The sequence below is a fragment of the Sorex fumeus genome, unplaced genomic scaffold (assembly GCF_029834395.1).
Source record: "Sorex fumeus unplaced genomic scaffold, SorFum_2.1 ptg000078l, whole genome shotgun sequence".
NCBI lineage: Eukaryota > Metazoa > Chordata > Mammalia > Eulipotyphla > Soricidae > Sorex > Sorex fumeus.
In genome coordinates, this window is record NW_026606135.1 from 11,330,914 (window position 1) to 11,346,172 (window position 15,259).

General features: G+C 40.0%; 1 protein-coding gene across 4 annotated transcripts in view; it reads left to right on the forward strand.

Moving 5' to 3' along the window:
* The window catches only part of TBC1D12 (TBC1 domain family member 12), a 92,660-nt gene that overhangs the window by 54,754 nt on the left and 22,647 nt on the right, over positions 1-15,259 (forward strand). For all 4 annotated transcript variants that reach the window (XM_056130450.1, XM_056130449.1, XM_056130451.1 and 1 more), the window contains exons 4-6: positions 10,780-10,862; positions 11,766-11,883; positions 13,956-14,062. In XM_056130450.1, the coding sequence (XP_055986425.1) occupies positions 10,780-10,862; positions 11,766-11,883; positions 13,956-14,062 (308 nt within the window). The remainder of the gene's footprint in view (positions 1-10,779; positions 10,863-11,765; positions 11,884-13,955; positions 14,063-15,259) is intronic.

The window sequence follows — 15,259 nt, forward strand, 5'->3', positions numbered from 1 at the left end:
GATCAAGGAAGACCTCAAAAAGAGAAGAGCAGAAGTACTGGTAGATGTGGCAGAAGCTGGGAAAAGTATTCGTAACGCCCGCCTGTCCTTCGCCAACTATAAGACCAAGATGACTGCCCTCCGACGTCTTGATGGATCCATCACATCCTCCAGAATGGCAATGGAGAAGATTATCCATGACTTCTACTCAAATCTCTTCGATAGCCATGTCCACTTGCCGACATACCAAATTCCACAGGATGGATATGTCGTTCCCAACGTTCTCCCTTCCGAAATCCGACACGCCATTTCGTTGGTAAAGAAACAAACAGCACCCGGCCCAGACAAGGTCAGACCTGAACACCTGAAGAACCTGCCGTCAGTACTCATCAATACACTGGCTCGGCTCTTCACTCGCTACCTGTCTGAATGCAAGGTTCCGTCCCAATGGAAAACCAGCAGGACCGTACTACTGTTCAAGAAGGGAGACATCCATGACATTGGCAACTATCGCCCGATCTGCCTGTTGTCTGTCATCTACAAGTTGTTCACTCGAGTCATCCTGAATAGGATTGGCAGAACACTAGATGAAGGACAACCATGCGAGCAAGCAGGGTTCCGCAAAGGATTCAGCACCGTCGACCATATCCACACAATAACCAAGCTCATTGAGGTTTCTCGGGAGTTCAAGATGCCGCTCTGCTTAACGTTCATTGATTTAAAGAAGGCCTTTGATTCTGTTGAGACGGAAGCGGTCATTGAAGCCCTAGCCAATCAGGGCATTCAAGCCCAATACATCAGGATCCTCCGTGAGCTGTATTGCGGATTCACTACCAGGATCTCACCATTCTACAAAGAAGTGATCGTTGATGTCAAGAGAGGGGTGCGGCAGGGTGATACCATTTCACCAAAACTCTTCAGTGCCACCCTCGAGAACATCACACGACGACTGGAATGGGAAGGAATGGGAGTGAAGATAGATGGTCGGCAACCACATCACCTCCGCTTTGCTGATGACATTGTTTTAATAACACCAAACATCAGCCAAGCGGCACAAATGCTGGCCGACTTTGACCGTGAGTGTGGAAAGGTAGGACTATAGCTGAATCTTACAAAGACAATGTTTATGAGAAACAGCCTCGTTCCTGATGCCCCATTCGTTTTCAATGGAACGACCATCTCCGAATGCTACAGCTATGTGTACCTAGGTCGAGAGGTCAACATGACAAATGACCTGGCACCCGAACTGCGCAGGAGGAAGAGAGTGGCTTGGAAGGCCTTCAAGAACGTCGAAGAAATAGCTAAGAGGACGAAGAACCTCCGGCTCCGGGCACATCTCTTTGATTCCACTGTTCTTCCTGCATTAACATACTCCTCAGAGACCTGGGCCCTACGCAAACAAGATGAGAACGCTATTCAGGTCTCCCAAAGAAGAATAGAAAGAGCTATGCTTGGAATATCACGTTTCACTCAAATGAGAGAAAGAATCCGGAGTTCTGACATCCGTCAGCGATCAAGAATCAGGGACGCTGTCTCATTTGCCAAGGTGTCGAAAATCAGATGGGCTGGTCACGTAATGAGATTTAAAGACGACCGCTGGACTAGAGCTGTTACCGACTGGATTCCACGGGATGTCAAAAGACCGCGTGGCCGCCCACCTACCAGATGGTCAGACTTCTTCGTCAAGATCATGAACGATCGGTTTGAGGCTCTTCATGTTCCTGGAGCGAACAGATGCCATTGGGCTTCACTAGCACGCGACAGGGACAAATGGAGACGTTACTGGCGCCCGCTCGAGCAAATCGACGACTAACGGGAAGCTAAGTGATAAGTGATTGACTAGGGAGCAGAGCAATAAGACAGTAGGTAGGACACTTGCCTTGTGCACAGTCAAACCCAGTTTCAATTTTAGTACCTCATATGGTCCCCTGAGTACTAATAGCAGTGATCCCTGAGCGCAGAGCCAGGAGTATGTCCTGAGCACCACTGTGTGTGACCCCAAACCAAAATAAATAAAATTTACTATCTGAAAGTAACATTAATTACAATAAAGTTTACAGCCTTTATTTCTTTGTTTTTAATTTTTATTTTATTTTATTTTATTTTTTTGCTTTTTGGGTCACACCTGGCAATGCACAGGGGTTACTCCTGGCTCTGCACTCAGGAGTTACTCCTGGCGGTGCTCAGGGGACCACATGGGATGCTGGGAATCGAACCCGGGCTGGCCGCGTGCAAGGCAAATGCCCTACCCGCTGTGCTATCTCTCCAGCCCTCTTTATGTTTTTTAAATCTGTGATATAGAGGTCCTGTTTCATAGTTACAATTCCACTCAGCTTTGAAATTCTATGATTTAATTTAAAAGTTTGTGTACCTTTTTAAGTGTAAAGAGAATTTTTTCTTCCTTTAATATTTCTTTGGTAATTGATTAATACATTTTTGTTTATGTAACTAAAACAGACTCACAAACAGAAGCTTTCCATGGTATTGAAATAAGAGAGTGCTTAATTTTTTTTTGGTTTGTTTTTCTTTTGTTCTGGCTTTAAGGCCACATCCAGCACCTGGCTTATTGCTTGTGAGGTCACTCCCAGCAATACTTGGGTGGGGTACCTTGTGGTACTGAGGATCAAACCTAGGCCTCCTGCATGCAGAGCATGCATTCAACTTTTTGTGCTATTTGTCTGCTTCCCAACTAATCATTTATCTCTCATTCTTCTGTTGCTCTATGTTTACAGGAATCCAAACCTGCAGTGTTGCAGTCATCAGGGTTATACCTGATGGTGCTATTGATTGATTGATTGATTGATTGGCTTTTTGTGTCACACCCGGTGATGCTCAGGGCTTACTCCTGACTCTGCACTCAGTAATTAGTTAGGTTTCTCAGGATACTATATGGGATGCCAGGTATTCAACCTGGGTCGGGTATGTGCAAGGCAAATGCTCTACCCACTGTACTATGGCTCCAGCCCCTGATGGTGCTCTGAGACCAATGTAATGTTGGGAATCCAGTTTAGGGCACTGCCTTGCTCAAATTAGGCTTGTGTTCTGTAACTGAGCCATATCTCTGGCCCCTTTCATTGTCAGCAATTGAACAGATGAAAATGGAGACCTCGTTTTTATTCAGGATAAAATTAGATGAAAGGGCGTGGCTGTCACCTGAATATTAAATAGCTTTTTCCACCTTATCTTCCTCAGAATACTATTCTCGCAGATTTGGGCTAGCTAACACTTATCTTTTCAGAGGCTTAGAAGTCAGGCAGACTTATCTAATCTATAGTCATCCCTGTTTTTAGCTGAAGACAGTTTCTGGTATCATCACTATGTAAGAATAAGGTAGTATTTGACAAGTTTTTCCTCAGCATGGAGCTTATGTTGGAAATTCCTTCTTCTGTAGAAATCAATGCAGTAGTCCGAGGAAGGAGTTTTCCCTTGCAAAGTAGGTTGTGAATTAGTGCTTCTTTCCCTTGTCTTTGTAATTCTCAGAAGCATCTATAGTCATCTACTATATAGGATGTTATTTTTTGGGGAGTAGGGGGGCACATCTGGTGGTCCTCAGGGCTTACTCCTGGCTCTGTGCTCAAGAATCACTTCTACAAGGACTTGGGAGCCCATCGGGGATGCAGAGATTGAACCTGCGTCAGCTAGCTTCAAGTCAAACTCCCTAACCAATGTACTATATTTCTGTCCCTGACTATTCAGGGTTTGATATTTGGGACTTACAAGCGTTTAATTACTTCAAGTCTCTGAGACCTAATTTTCAAAATCTTTCAAATATAGGAATATGAAATGTAGGAATTTCTGTAATTGTTTTGCTTTCTATTATTCATCCTCTTTGTTCCATTCAAGATCAAGTTCACCCACATTAGAGAGAGCAGTCTGCTTTACTCATTTTACTGATTCAAATGCTAATCTCAAACAGAAGCACAATCAACAGACATGGAAAAATGTTTATTCATATATCTCGACAGCCATGTTTCAGACAATTTAACATATAAATTAACTACTATACCTCACTATATGTTTTATTGTTCTTTTCTTTAGAATTTTAAAAACTCATATTTCCATGTAATATCAAATTTTTGTGGTTTTCATCCTCTTAAAAGTTTTAAAAATCATTTTAATTGCAGTGCTAGGCTTGACATTATTGTAACTCATACTTTTCATGGGCTGGAGCGATAGCACAGCGGTAGGGCGTTTGCCTTGCACGCAGCCAACATGGCTGACCCGAGTTCAATTCCTCCGCCTCTCTCGGAGAACCCGGCAAGCTACCGAGAGTATCTCGCCCGCACGGCAGAGTCTGGCAAGCTACCCGTGATGTATTCGATATGCCAAACACAGTAACAACAAAGTTTCCAATGGAGACGTTACTGGGCCCGCTGGAGCAAATCGATGAACAACGGGAGGACAGTGACAGTGACAGTGACTTTTCATGGGTACAGGATTCCAGCACCACACTCATCACCAGAAAGCCTGCTTCCCTTCACCATGTCCCAAAGGCTCCTCCCTCTCTCCCTCCCTCAACTTTACCACCAGTATAAGTTTAGTTCTATAAACAATCTTCAATGTGTTTCTTTTTTTTATCTCATACTGGGGATAGATTATTTTTCCTATTATGGAACTGGTGACACCTATACAAACACACAAATAGATGAATAGAGCTAAACTCCTGGAATTTCACAAAGTTGTAAATCAGTAATAGATTGATGAAGCTAAAAGGTTTTTTTCTTCAAAAACTATCTTTTTTACAGGTACATAAATTTAAAAATTAATACTATGAATAATTCTGTGCTAATACATTTTAAAGATTTACATGAAATAGATGAACCTATAAATGTAAATTTTAGTAAGAGTGAAGAGAGCTAAGAAAAATTTAAGGAAAGAATCTGAATAGGGCTACAGAAGTATAAAAGTGTATTTTATCCTAAGAAAGGAAATACAGACTTTATATTAGAAAATATTATAGATGCTGGTTAAATGTGTGCATTATCAAGTAAAGGATTGTAATAAAAATCTGTGGATGCAAAAAAAATCCTGTTCATGTATATAACATTAAGTATAAATTCAGTTAATTTTTTTATTGCCAATGTATTTAATCCCTTAGCAAGATAGTAAACTTTTCTAAGTCTAGTACAGGGAAGCCATAAGTGCCATGGGTAAATGTCATACTCAGAGCTAAGGAGTTTGTCTTGCCTTCTAAAAAGATTCTTTAATGCTTCTTTCACAACTGGTTTCAAGGCTACAAATTTCTAAAAATGTTGCCTCTTCCTGAAGCTCTGGATTGTTCTTTCCAATCTGAAGAAGAATCTAGGTGGATAAAATATTCTTGGTGATATTTTTGTTCTGTATCCTTCCATTTTCTTCTGAGTTGTAGAGTCTTATTTGATCTGCTGTGAATCTTAAAGGCTTTTCTTTGTACGTAAGTTCCTTTTGGATCTTGCCACCTTCAGTATTCTGTCTCCGTGCACTGTCCTCCCGTTGTTCACCGATTTGCTCAAGCAGGCACCAGTAACCAGTAAGTCTCCGTTGTGAGACTTGTTACTGTTTTTGGCATATCAAATACGCCACGGGGAGCTTGCCAGGCTCTGCAGTGCAGGCAGTATGCTCTCGGTAGCTTTGGAGTTTGCCATTTTGAGTACAATTTGTCTTGACATTTTCCTAGGTAAGTCTATTTTCTCTGGGGCCCTTCAGGCCTCTTGGATCTCTGTGCCTCAGTCCTCAACTTTGAGAAATTCTTATGTGATTTTTTTTTTAACAGCTGTTCCCTCATGAAATTTGCCTTTCTGTTTTTTCAGTTGTGAGGCTCGTATTTGTTCTCACCAGGGATTGCACAAATGTGGCATTCGAGCATGTTCTGGTTGTAGAGCTTCCGAGGAGACTCTGGTGCTCACATCACGTGTTTGCCAGGGTTCTGACTCCTAACTGCAGTGTTCGCCTATCTTTAGGGTTGGTGTTGGTTGGGGTTTGCACACTTTAATTTATTAATTTATGTTTTTGTTTTGGGGGGCCACACCCAACGGTGCTCAGGACTTATTCCTGGCTCTGCACTTATGGATCATTCCTGGTGGGGATCATGGTATACTCTGGGATGCTAAGATTGAACCTGGGTCAGCAGCATGCAAGGCAAGTACTCTACTGACTGTACTATTGCTCCAGCCCAAATTTGCACACTTTTAGTTGCAATACTTGCACATACCTGACTGCGCACTCGAGACTGCAGACATTTTTTTTTTTCCTTTTTTTTTTTTTTTTTTATAATTTATTTATTTATTGAATCACTGTGGGAAAAGTTACAGAGCTTTCGGGTTTAGGTCTCAGTCATGTAGATACCGAACACATTTCCCTTTACCAATACTCATTTTTAACCCCGAACCCCAATAGACCCCCACCTCCCACCCCTCCCAATTCTTATGAGGCAGATGAGTTCTAGTTAATACTCTATCTACTTTGACTAGATAGGTTATTTCGATAGAAGATGCACAATTATTGTTTAGAGTTTATGACCCACCCCCCCACCCCCCAATCAGACATGCTGAAACAGCGTTGTGAAATGATTTGCTTTCTACAACTTGGTTTAAGAATAAAATGATGTCGCGCGGCCGCAATAGCGGCCGCGCGGTTTTGAATTTCTGCTATTTTACTTATTGACCCTGGAAGAATTTCTATTAAAAGTTAGCTAGTTAAGAGATTGGTTTCTGTGCCCTGGAGTCGTGGCCGTGCCGGAGAGCCGCTCGTGGGGGGCAGCTGGCGACCTCGGTGGGGCGTGGGGGACGGCCCACAAAGCCCCCCCTTCCCATGAGGTCCCCGCCGCTCCCCCGAGCCCGGCTCAAACCCGCTTTCCTCAAGGCTCCCGTGCGGCCGCCATCTTTCTTTCCAGAGAGGAGCGGGTGGGCCGGTCAACGCCCTTCCCCCTCCGGGCAGGCTTGGTGGCGCAGATCAACACAAGTCCATTTGCTTTTCTGCTCCAAGCGGCTGGTTCTCTGTGCTAAGTCCTTGTGCCTCCGGGGCCGTGGCCGTGCCGGAGAGCCGCTCGTGGGGGGCAGCTGGCGACCTCGGTGGGGCGTGGGGGAGACTGCAGACATTTTTATGGGGCCTGGGTCCCAGTAAATGGAGTTGCCAGGACTTTTAGGTAGTACCGAAAATCAACACATGACCTCATGTTTTTAAGGCAGGTGCTTTTAGCCACTGAGTCATTCCCATGGCCCCTAAATAACCTTTTATATATGGATGACTTGGGTCTTGAATTTGTCTTTTGTTGTGGTGGGGATCCCAAGCATTAATCAGGAGTCCTGAAGATTCTCCATGATTTTCTGCCAAGCAGGCTGGTGATTCAATATGAGAGTCTGACAATGTGGTGCTGCTTGAGTCCTAATGTTGCCATTATTACTCAGACTTCTCTAGCAATGATTAATGGCCTTCTGGCTTTTGAAGGAGCCTCTAGAACTGCACCAGGCTATTCTTTGGAGCAGCGTATGATGTCAGGGATCAAACTAGGTCTCATGCAAGGCCTGCACTGCTGCTGTATCTGACTGGCCTTTAGTTTTTCTTACTGTGTTTCTGCTTTTGTTTTTCTTTTTTCTATTTAGATTTTTATTAGTGAAACACCATGAAGTACAGTTATAGATTTACAGATTTTTGTGCTTGGGTTTCAGTTATACAGTGATCAAATACCCATCCCTCCACCAGTGCCCATTCTCTACTACCACTAATCCCAGTATCCTTCCCACCCCACCTCCCCGGTTCCCCCCAGCCCACCCTGCCTCTGTGTCAGGGCATTCCCCCTTGTTCTCTCTCTCCTTTTGGGTGCTGTGGTTTGCAAAAGAGGCATTGAGTGGCAATCATGTTCTTGATTATATTAATAATAGCAGTTATGTCATTCTTGAGTTAAAATTTTGTTAACTGACATGTTCATTGATTTTTGTCTCATGGATTTTCTTTTTTCTTTTTTAAAGAGGAGAATTCAGGGAGGTTGGAGAAGATAGTACAGTATATAAGTTGCTTGCCTTGAACACAATGTTGGCCCATTTAAAACCTGGCACTGTGTATGCTCCTCTGAGTATCACCAGGAGTGTTCAAGAGAGTAAGTTTTGAGCATATCTCAGTGTAGCCCCCAAAATCGCCCCCCACCTCCCCCCCAAAAAAACCAAAGCCACAATAGCAACAACAACAGCAAAAAGTGAGAAAAATAAGTCTGTTACATTTTTAGTTTAAATAGTATTCGTATAGGGCTGGAGCGATAACACATCGGTAGGGCATTTGCCTTGTGCGCAGCCAGCCAGGCTGAGCCGGGTTCGATTTCTCTACCCCTCTTGGAGCGCACTGCAAGCTACCGAGAGCATCACCCGCACAGCAAAGTCTGGCAAGCTACCCGCGATGTATTCGATATATTTGATATGTATATATTTGATCTGCCAAACACAGAAGTCTCAAAATGGAGACGTTACTGGGCCTGCTCAAGCAAAATCGATGAACAACGGGAGGACAGTGTTTGTTTTGACAGGACGGTATCTGTATGTTGCTATGTATTGCATTTTTGCTTCCAGATGTACTTTTTATATAAAAGGGGTTATATTTTCACACTCCGTGAAAGTTTTCAGATTAGAAGAAACTTTCTGCTTCTTTGTGTCACTGGTAATTTTTATTGAATATTGTGAATTTTCATTGTTGGGTCTTTTTTTGTGTGTGCTTTTATATAGAGTTTTGATTTCAGTCTTGTGTGCAGTTCCCTTATTTGAAATTGGTTTGATCTTTTGACTTAATTATTGTTTGAGTGGTTCCAGAATGGCCTTAGCTTATGACTAATTTATTCTTACTAAGGACTCCAGCTTATAGTCTTTACTGGGAAATCTTTCATACATTCTTACTATTGCAGTGTGATTGTTGAGAATGTCACACCCATTCTCTTCTGGCCTCTATAGTTTCATTACACACATATACAGAACAGTATTCGGCTAGACTTGAAGGTTGCCTCTGTAGCTACTGGCTCTTTAATACTCTGATTTTATACTCTCTTGTACTTTGAAACTTTAGTTATCTCAATCTCCTCAACTCCAAATGCTTGTTTTCTCAATTTAGCAAGATTTGGTCCTCTTTTCTGAAGAGGAGCTGTGGGAACTGGGACTTTGAAAGTCCTGGGTATAAGCTCTGGTTCTTGTTAAGTTAGTCCTCTGTTTCATTTTAGAGAAGGATTACTGTCTTGTGCTATTTTTTAATCCAGTGTCAAAACACAGCTGTTTAATATATTTTGCTCATTAAAATAAAATTAAGGTGAGTGGATAATCCGTGTGGCCTGATTTCATTATGGCCTGAAGCAGAAACTTTAATCATATTTCTTCCTTGCAGACTTCACTGAGGAATGTGACTTAGGAAACGGAAGAAACTGTAATTTGAAAATTTATCATATACCTTTTCCCATCCTTGCCCAGTGAAAATTATTTTAAAAACGGATTCCAGGTGCCAGAGAGATAACATAGTGGGCTGGAGTACATGCTTTGCTTGCAGGAAGCCCTGGTTTTGTAACTGGTACCACATGCTCTCCTGAGCACTGCCAGGAATGTCCCCTGAATATTATAGAGCTTTGGATTGTCTCTGAACACTCTAAAAATAGTCTTTACTGGGAAGTCTTCCCAAAAAGCCACCAGTATTTTGAAAGCAAGACTTTTTTTTTTTTTTTGAGGAGTGGTGGGTTCCTCCCAAGTGTTGTTACTCAGAAACTCTGGGGCTACTCCTGACAATACTCATCCTGACTTGTGGTTAGGTGCAGGAATTCAAGAATGCAGTGTTGCTCAGATCCTGCAGTGTTGAATATGAGGAACAACCTGTTGGTCCTCTGGGGGCCTCCAGGCCACACAATATGATGCTTGGAGACCTCCATCTGAGCTATACCTGGCTGTGCTTGAGAACTGAACCCAGGTCTGGCACATGCAAAGCATGCTTTCTGAGTTCTATGGTATCTTCCCAGCTCCTCAAATTTGGACATTTTACTGATCTACTTGGATATGTGATAATACAGCTCTAATCAGTGGAAAAGTGGTTTATTATAAAAGTTTACTTGCACTAACTGTATATGACCCAGGAATTCTACACATACCCAAAAGAAATGGAAATGAATATTTATACTAGTTTTGCTTATAGGAGTCCTAAAGTAAGACACAAGTGCCTAATTAGGACTTTTAAGTATCAAGTGCAAAGTAGTCACAAAGAAACTTTGTGAAACAATGGGAATGTTCTGTATCTTGATTGGTTTATTAACTGCAGTTTTATTAACTGTACATTTGTCAAAATCTTTCAAACTTTGCCCTTAAAATATGTTTATTTTATTGTACGTAAATCATATGTACAAAGTCACTGGAAAAACTAGTTCAATATGAAAGTTTTGAGTGAAACCTGACATGTTTAAATAATATATAAGTATATATACATATGACAAAGATTTTTGTATAACACAAATATTAATAACCTGAATTTAGATTATTTTCTAAAACTTAAGAGTTCTAATCTTTTACTTACTTTTTTCTTTTTTTTTTCTTTTGGGACACACCCAGAGATGCTCAGGGGTTATCCCAGGCTCTGCAGTTAGGAATTACTCCTGGTGGCATAATGGGATGCCAGAGATTGAACCTGGGTCAGCTGTATCCAAGGCAAATGCCCTACTCTCTGTACTGTCACTCCAGCCTGATTCTTTTTACTTTTTAATGTATGAAATGGCCTTAGGTTAAGAATTCTTAGTAACTGGTATAACAAAAAAGTAGTTAATAAATTTAAAGCATATGTTTAAAACTGACTTACAGAAATTTTTTATCCCAGAAACCTTCCCGCCAAATCTGTGGAAGAAGCTTTACGTCATCGACAGGAATATGATGAAATGGTGGCTGAGGCTAAAAAGCGAGGTACACAATTTAATTTCAAGTTGTATTTACTGATTTAACCGGGAGTTAATTTGGTTAATCTCAGTAGGAAAGTAGGTAGTGAAATTGATCCAGTCTTTAAGATGATGCTATTTTTTTCTAATTAAATTTGTTCTTAGAAATAAAACGTCACAGTAGGATTATAATTTTCCTGCATGTTATTTTTGTTGTTGTTTTTGTTTTTTGGGCCACACCCAGTGGTATTCAGGGGTTACTTTTGGCTCTGCACTCAGGAATTATTCCTCGCGAGGCTCACCGTTTGGATTGGCAAGGATCATGTTCTTCTGAAATTGTGATTTCAGATTTTCTGTGGAGTTTTGTGTGTGAGTGGTACATTTGGATGCTTTTTCATTTCAATCTAATAATGTGAAATATATTTTAAAAGTCTTCTGGGGATGGTCAGGTAGTATAGACGGTAACTTTGATGCAGCTTTGATTCCTATCAACCCATATGATCCCCCCAACCTTTGCCAGGAGTAATCTCTGAGCACAGAGTCAGGGATAAGCCCAGAGCCAGAGGTAAACCCTTTGTATGAAAAAAAGTTAGTTGATCATGACAAATTTCAATTCATTGCTTAAATAAAAGAAGAATAATATAGTAACCGATTTAAATTATCTTTCTAGTCTTTGGACTTTTTTCCACTGTAGTAAAATAGATGTTTTTTTTTTTTAAATTCCTTTTTCCTTTTTTTTTCTTTCTTTTTTCTTGCTCACTTTCCAGCATTTTCTTTTCTCTCTCCCTTCCTTCTGCTCTTGCTCCCTTTTTCTTTCCTATCTGTTCCAGATTATTTTTTATTTAATAAGCCTTTCTTGTAGACTTAGTAAAAGGAGAAGAGGGTCTGAGCTAGCTATTTGTATTGAAATAATTATTATTGTTTAAAACAGAAATTAAAGAAGCACATAAAAGGAAAAAAATAATGAAAGAACGATTTAAACAGGAAGAAAATATTGCAAGTGCAATGGTAATTTGGATCAATGAAATACTACCCAATTGGGAAGTGATGTAAGTAAGCAAACTTCCTGAATTCTAGTCTATCTCTAAAGATCGTATGTTTTATCATTTTATTCCTTCAAGCTTGTGTTTCATGTATTGGCTAAGTTATGTAGTTAACAAATGTCTGAAAATTTTCATATTTATCACTCTATGCTCTGCTTTAATAAATCCTTCAGTCTCTGATACCTTCTTCTTTGAAACTGTTTATTTTCCCAATTTTCTTAATTTTAAGATATTATTTACTGGAGCATGAGCTATAGATAGTACTGCAGGTAGGGCATTTGCCTTGCACACGGCTGGCCCTGGGTTCAATCCCTGGCATCCCATATGGCTCCCCAAGATTTGCTAGAAGCAATTCCTGAGTGCAAAGCCAGGAGTAACCCCTAGACATTGCTGGGTATGACCCAAAACTCAAAAAAATATATATATATATATCATTGGATGTAATGGCAAGTGTTTTGCAATGGGAACATTAAATGTGTATTTTGTAAGGTGCATTTATTAAATATTAAAGTGATTTTAACATGCTTTCTTGATAATATTGTATATATGATTCTACCCGCTTGTCATGTCCAGTTAAACTTTTGACACTAATATATCACTTGCTTTACTTTGCCTTCCATGTTTTTATGTTTTTGTGTATTTATCTTTTTTCTAGAGAAAGTGTAGGAGATGTCTTCTGCAATAACTTGTTAGTAAAGGGTATACTCTAAGAATTCGTTAAATATTGGCACATATGGCAGTTTTAATATGAGTCTTTACATGAATAATTGCATTTGATTTTTACAACCTTCTTTATAGCAAAATTCAAGAGAGTTTAAGCAATTTGCCCAAGGTTACTTGATAAATGGCTCAATCAGATTTTAACTCAGATATATCTGGTTCTGGAGCCCATCTCTCAGTAGACTACACTAATTCTTAAAGACAGCCTTACCTATAGTAAAAACTGATTTTTGTTTTGGTATTGACAACAAATTTTTGTGTTCTTTATCCCATTTTTCCTAATGGTTTACATATCCCTGATTCTCTTGCATTCTCTTACCTTAAGCAACTAGAAAATTCAGTTTAAGTCAGTATTGCCCTTTAGCATACTATATATTTTTCCCATTGGGTCCCATAAAGTGAGGAACGAAAATGTTTATTATGCAAGCTTTTTTTTTGTTTTGTTTTGTAAGAAACCTTATTTACACACTGGAATTTACAAAGTTGTTCACAATTAAGTCTTTGTTTCGGTTATTTAATATTCCAACACCAGTCCCACCTCCAATGTGCCCAGATTCCCACCCACCCCCTAAGTCTGCTTCCTTAGCAGGCACAAAGTAATTTACTTTACATTGCTTGTTACAAAATGTATCTCATAGTGATGTTGCTATAGTCATAGTGTGAGGATGCACTGAGCTGTTAGGAGGGAGAGGAGCCTTCTGTGTTATTTTTACTCATTGAGCTTAGTAGGCTTCTATTCAATTTTCCCGTCAGATTTTCTCTACTACTTCTGGGTGGGCTGTTAGCTCTGTGAAGTCTGTGCTGCTGCGCGCTTCATGAACTTGAAGCTGGGATGAGCAGCTGCCAGTGTCTCTCCGGGGTCTCTGAAATCAGTTGTGAAGCTGGACAGTTTCTCTGGTAGTGGTGGAAGCCAAACATGGGTGGGTGGCGCGCTGGGCCTTTGGCAGGTAGGGAACTCTGCCCCTATCCTTGCTAATGCTCTGGAGATCTGGGCCTGGTAACTCCAATGCAGGTATCTTTTCAAGATCAAATATTATTTTAGGTTTCTTTTCTAAAAACAAAAAAGAATACATCATATTTGTAACAGTTCTCTCTCTCTCTCTCTCTCTCTCTCTCTCTCTCTCTCTCTCTCTCTCATAAATGGGTAACTCATTTGTATTGATTATCCCTCTAGGTGAAACCAAAGATTCTAATATCTATCTCTTAATATGGTGTATTGGTAGTATTTAATCTGAATTCTGTGACTATGTTTTTAAGAGTCATTTGATCACTTGGCCATAGAATTCGCCAATCATCATGCAACTAATATCTTGGTATAAAAATAATGTCCTTTTTTTAATCTCTCCCTTTAATTCTAGGCATAGTACAAGAAGAGTTCGAGAACTGTGGTGGCAGGGATTGCCCCCTAGTGTTCGTGGGAAAGTTTGGAGTCTAGCTGTAGGAAATGAACTAAATATCACTCCTGGTTTGTATTCTGTATTCAGTTACTCCCACATAAATAATCATCTGCAAAATTATAAAGCTATTAGTAGATTATTCATTTAAAATGCACTAACATTTACAATGTCATTTTAAGAGCATGCTTTATTCTCTCTAAAACCTGTTATGATTCAATAAGTATATTTCATATAACCTGTGGGTTTTCTATTAGTTTACATCCACCAATAATTTCTTTACATCTAAATATTGTAACTGTAGTCTAGATAACTTCAGAAAATTCTAGTATTCTAGAGAGCAATGGATGAATAAATAAGTACAGAGAAAAATAAAATAGACTCATTGTGGAAACATTCATCTTTCAAGTTTTTTTTTTTTAAAGATTTATTTTTCACCTTCTCTTCACATTTGTTGTTCTTTAAATTAATGGAGGCTGCATGTACTTGACTGTGGGTCTCTCACACTTGGTTGCAGTTCTTTCCAGGTGTCACACTCTCTAGTTGAGGTACTTGCATAGTACCCAATGTAGTGCATCGGAGATTTCACAACTGTGGGATGGATGTGGTGCCAGGAATTCAGCATGGCAGATAGTGGCATTCAGCATGTTAGGCAGTGCTAGGGATTGAAATTATGGCCTCATGCTTGCAAGGTTGATATTCTAGTACTGAGCTATTCACAAATCCCAAGAACTATCTTTTATTCTTTTCTAAGAAATGTGTGCATGTGTGTGTGTGTGTGCGCGCGCGCTCCTGCACGGAAAGGAAGAGGGTAAGAGAGAATAAGAATATTCAGTAGTACTCAAGGGACCAAGTATTGCCAATCTGGATCTCCCTGGCCATATGATTAGAAATTCCTTCATTTCTACCCAAAACAGTTTTTTTTAAAATTTTTATTCAAATATTTTAAAGTTTGAAAAAAATAGAAAAAAAGACTCAGGAGACTGAGAATTTCTTAAAACTTTTAAGGATAGGACCTATGTAATATAGAGTAAATTTGTGAATTAAAAAACAAAACTGGTAAAACTGGGAAAATAGAAAATGAGAAAAGTGAATAAAAGAGCTAATAAAGATTTTGTTAAGGATCTTTGCATTGGTGTTCACTGGAGATATTGGTGTGTAATTTTATTATTTTTTAACAATTAAAAAATTTGTTTAGGGGCCACAAATTCATGGTTTCACTCCTGGCTTTACACTTAGGAATTATTTCTAGTGGTGCTCGGGGGACC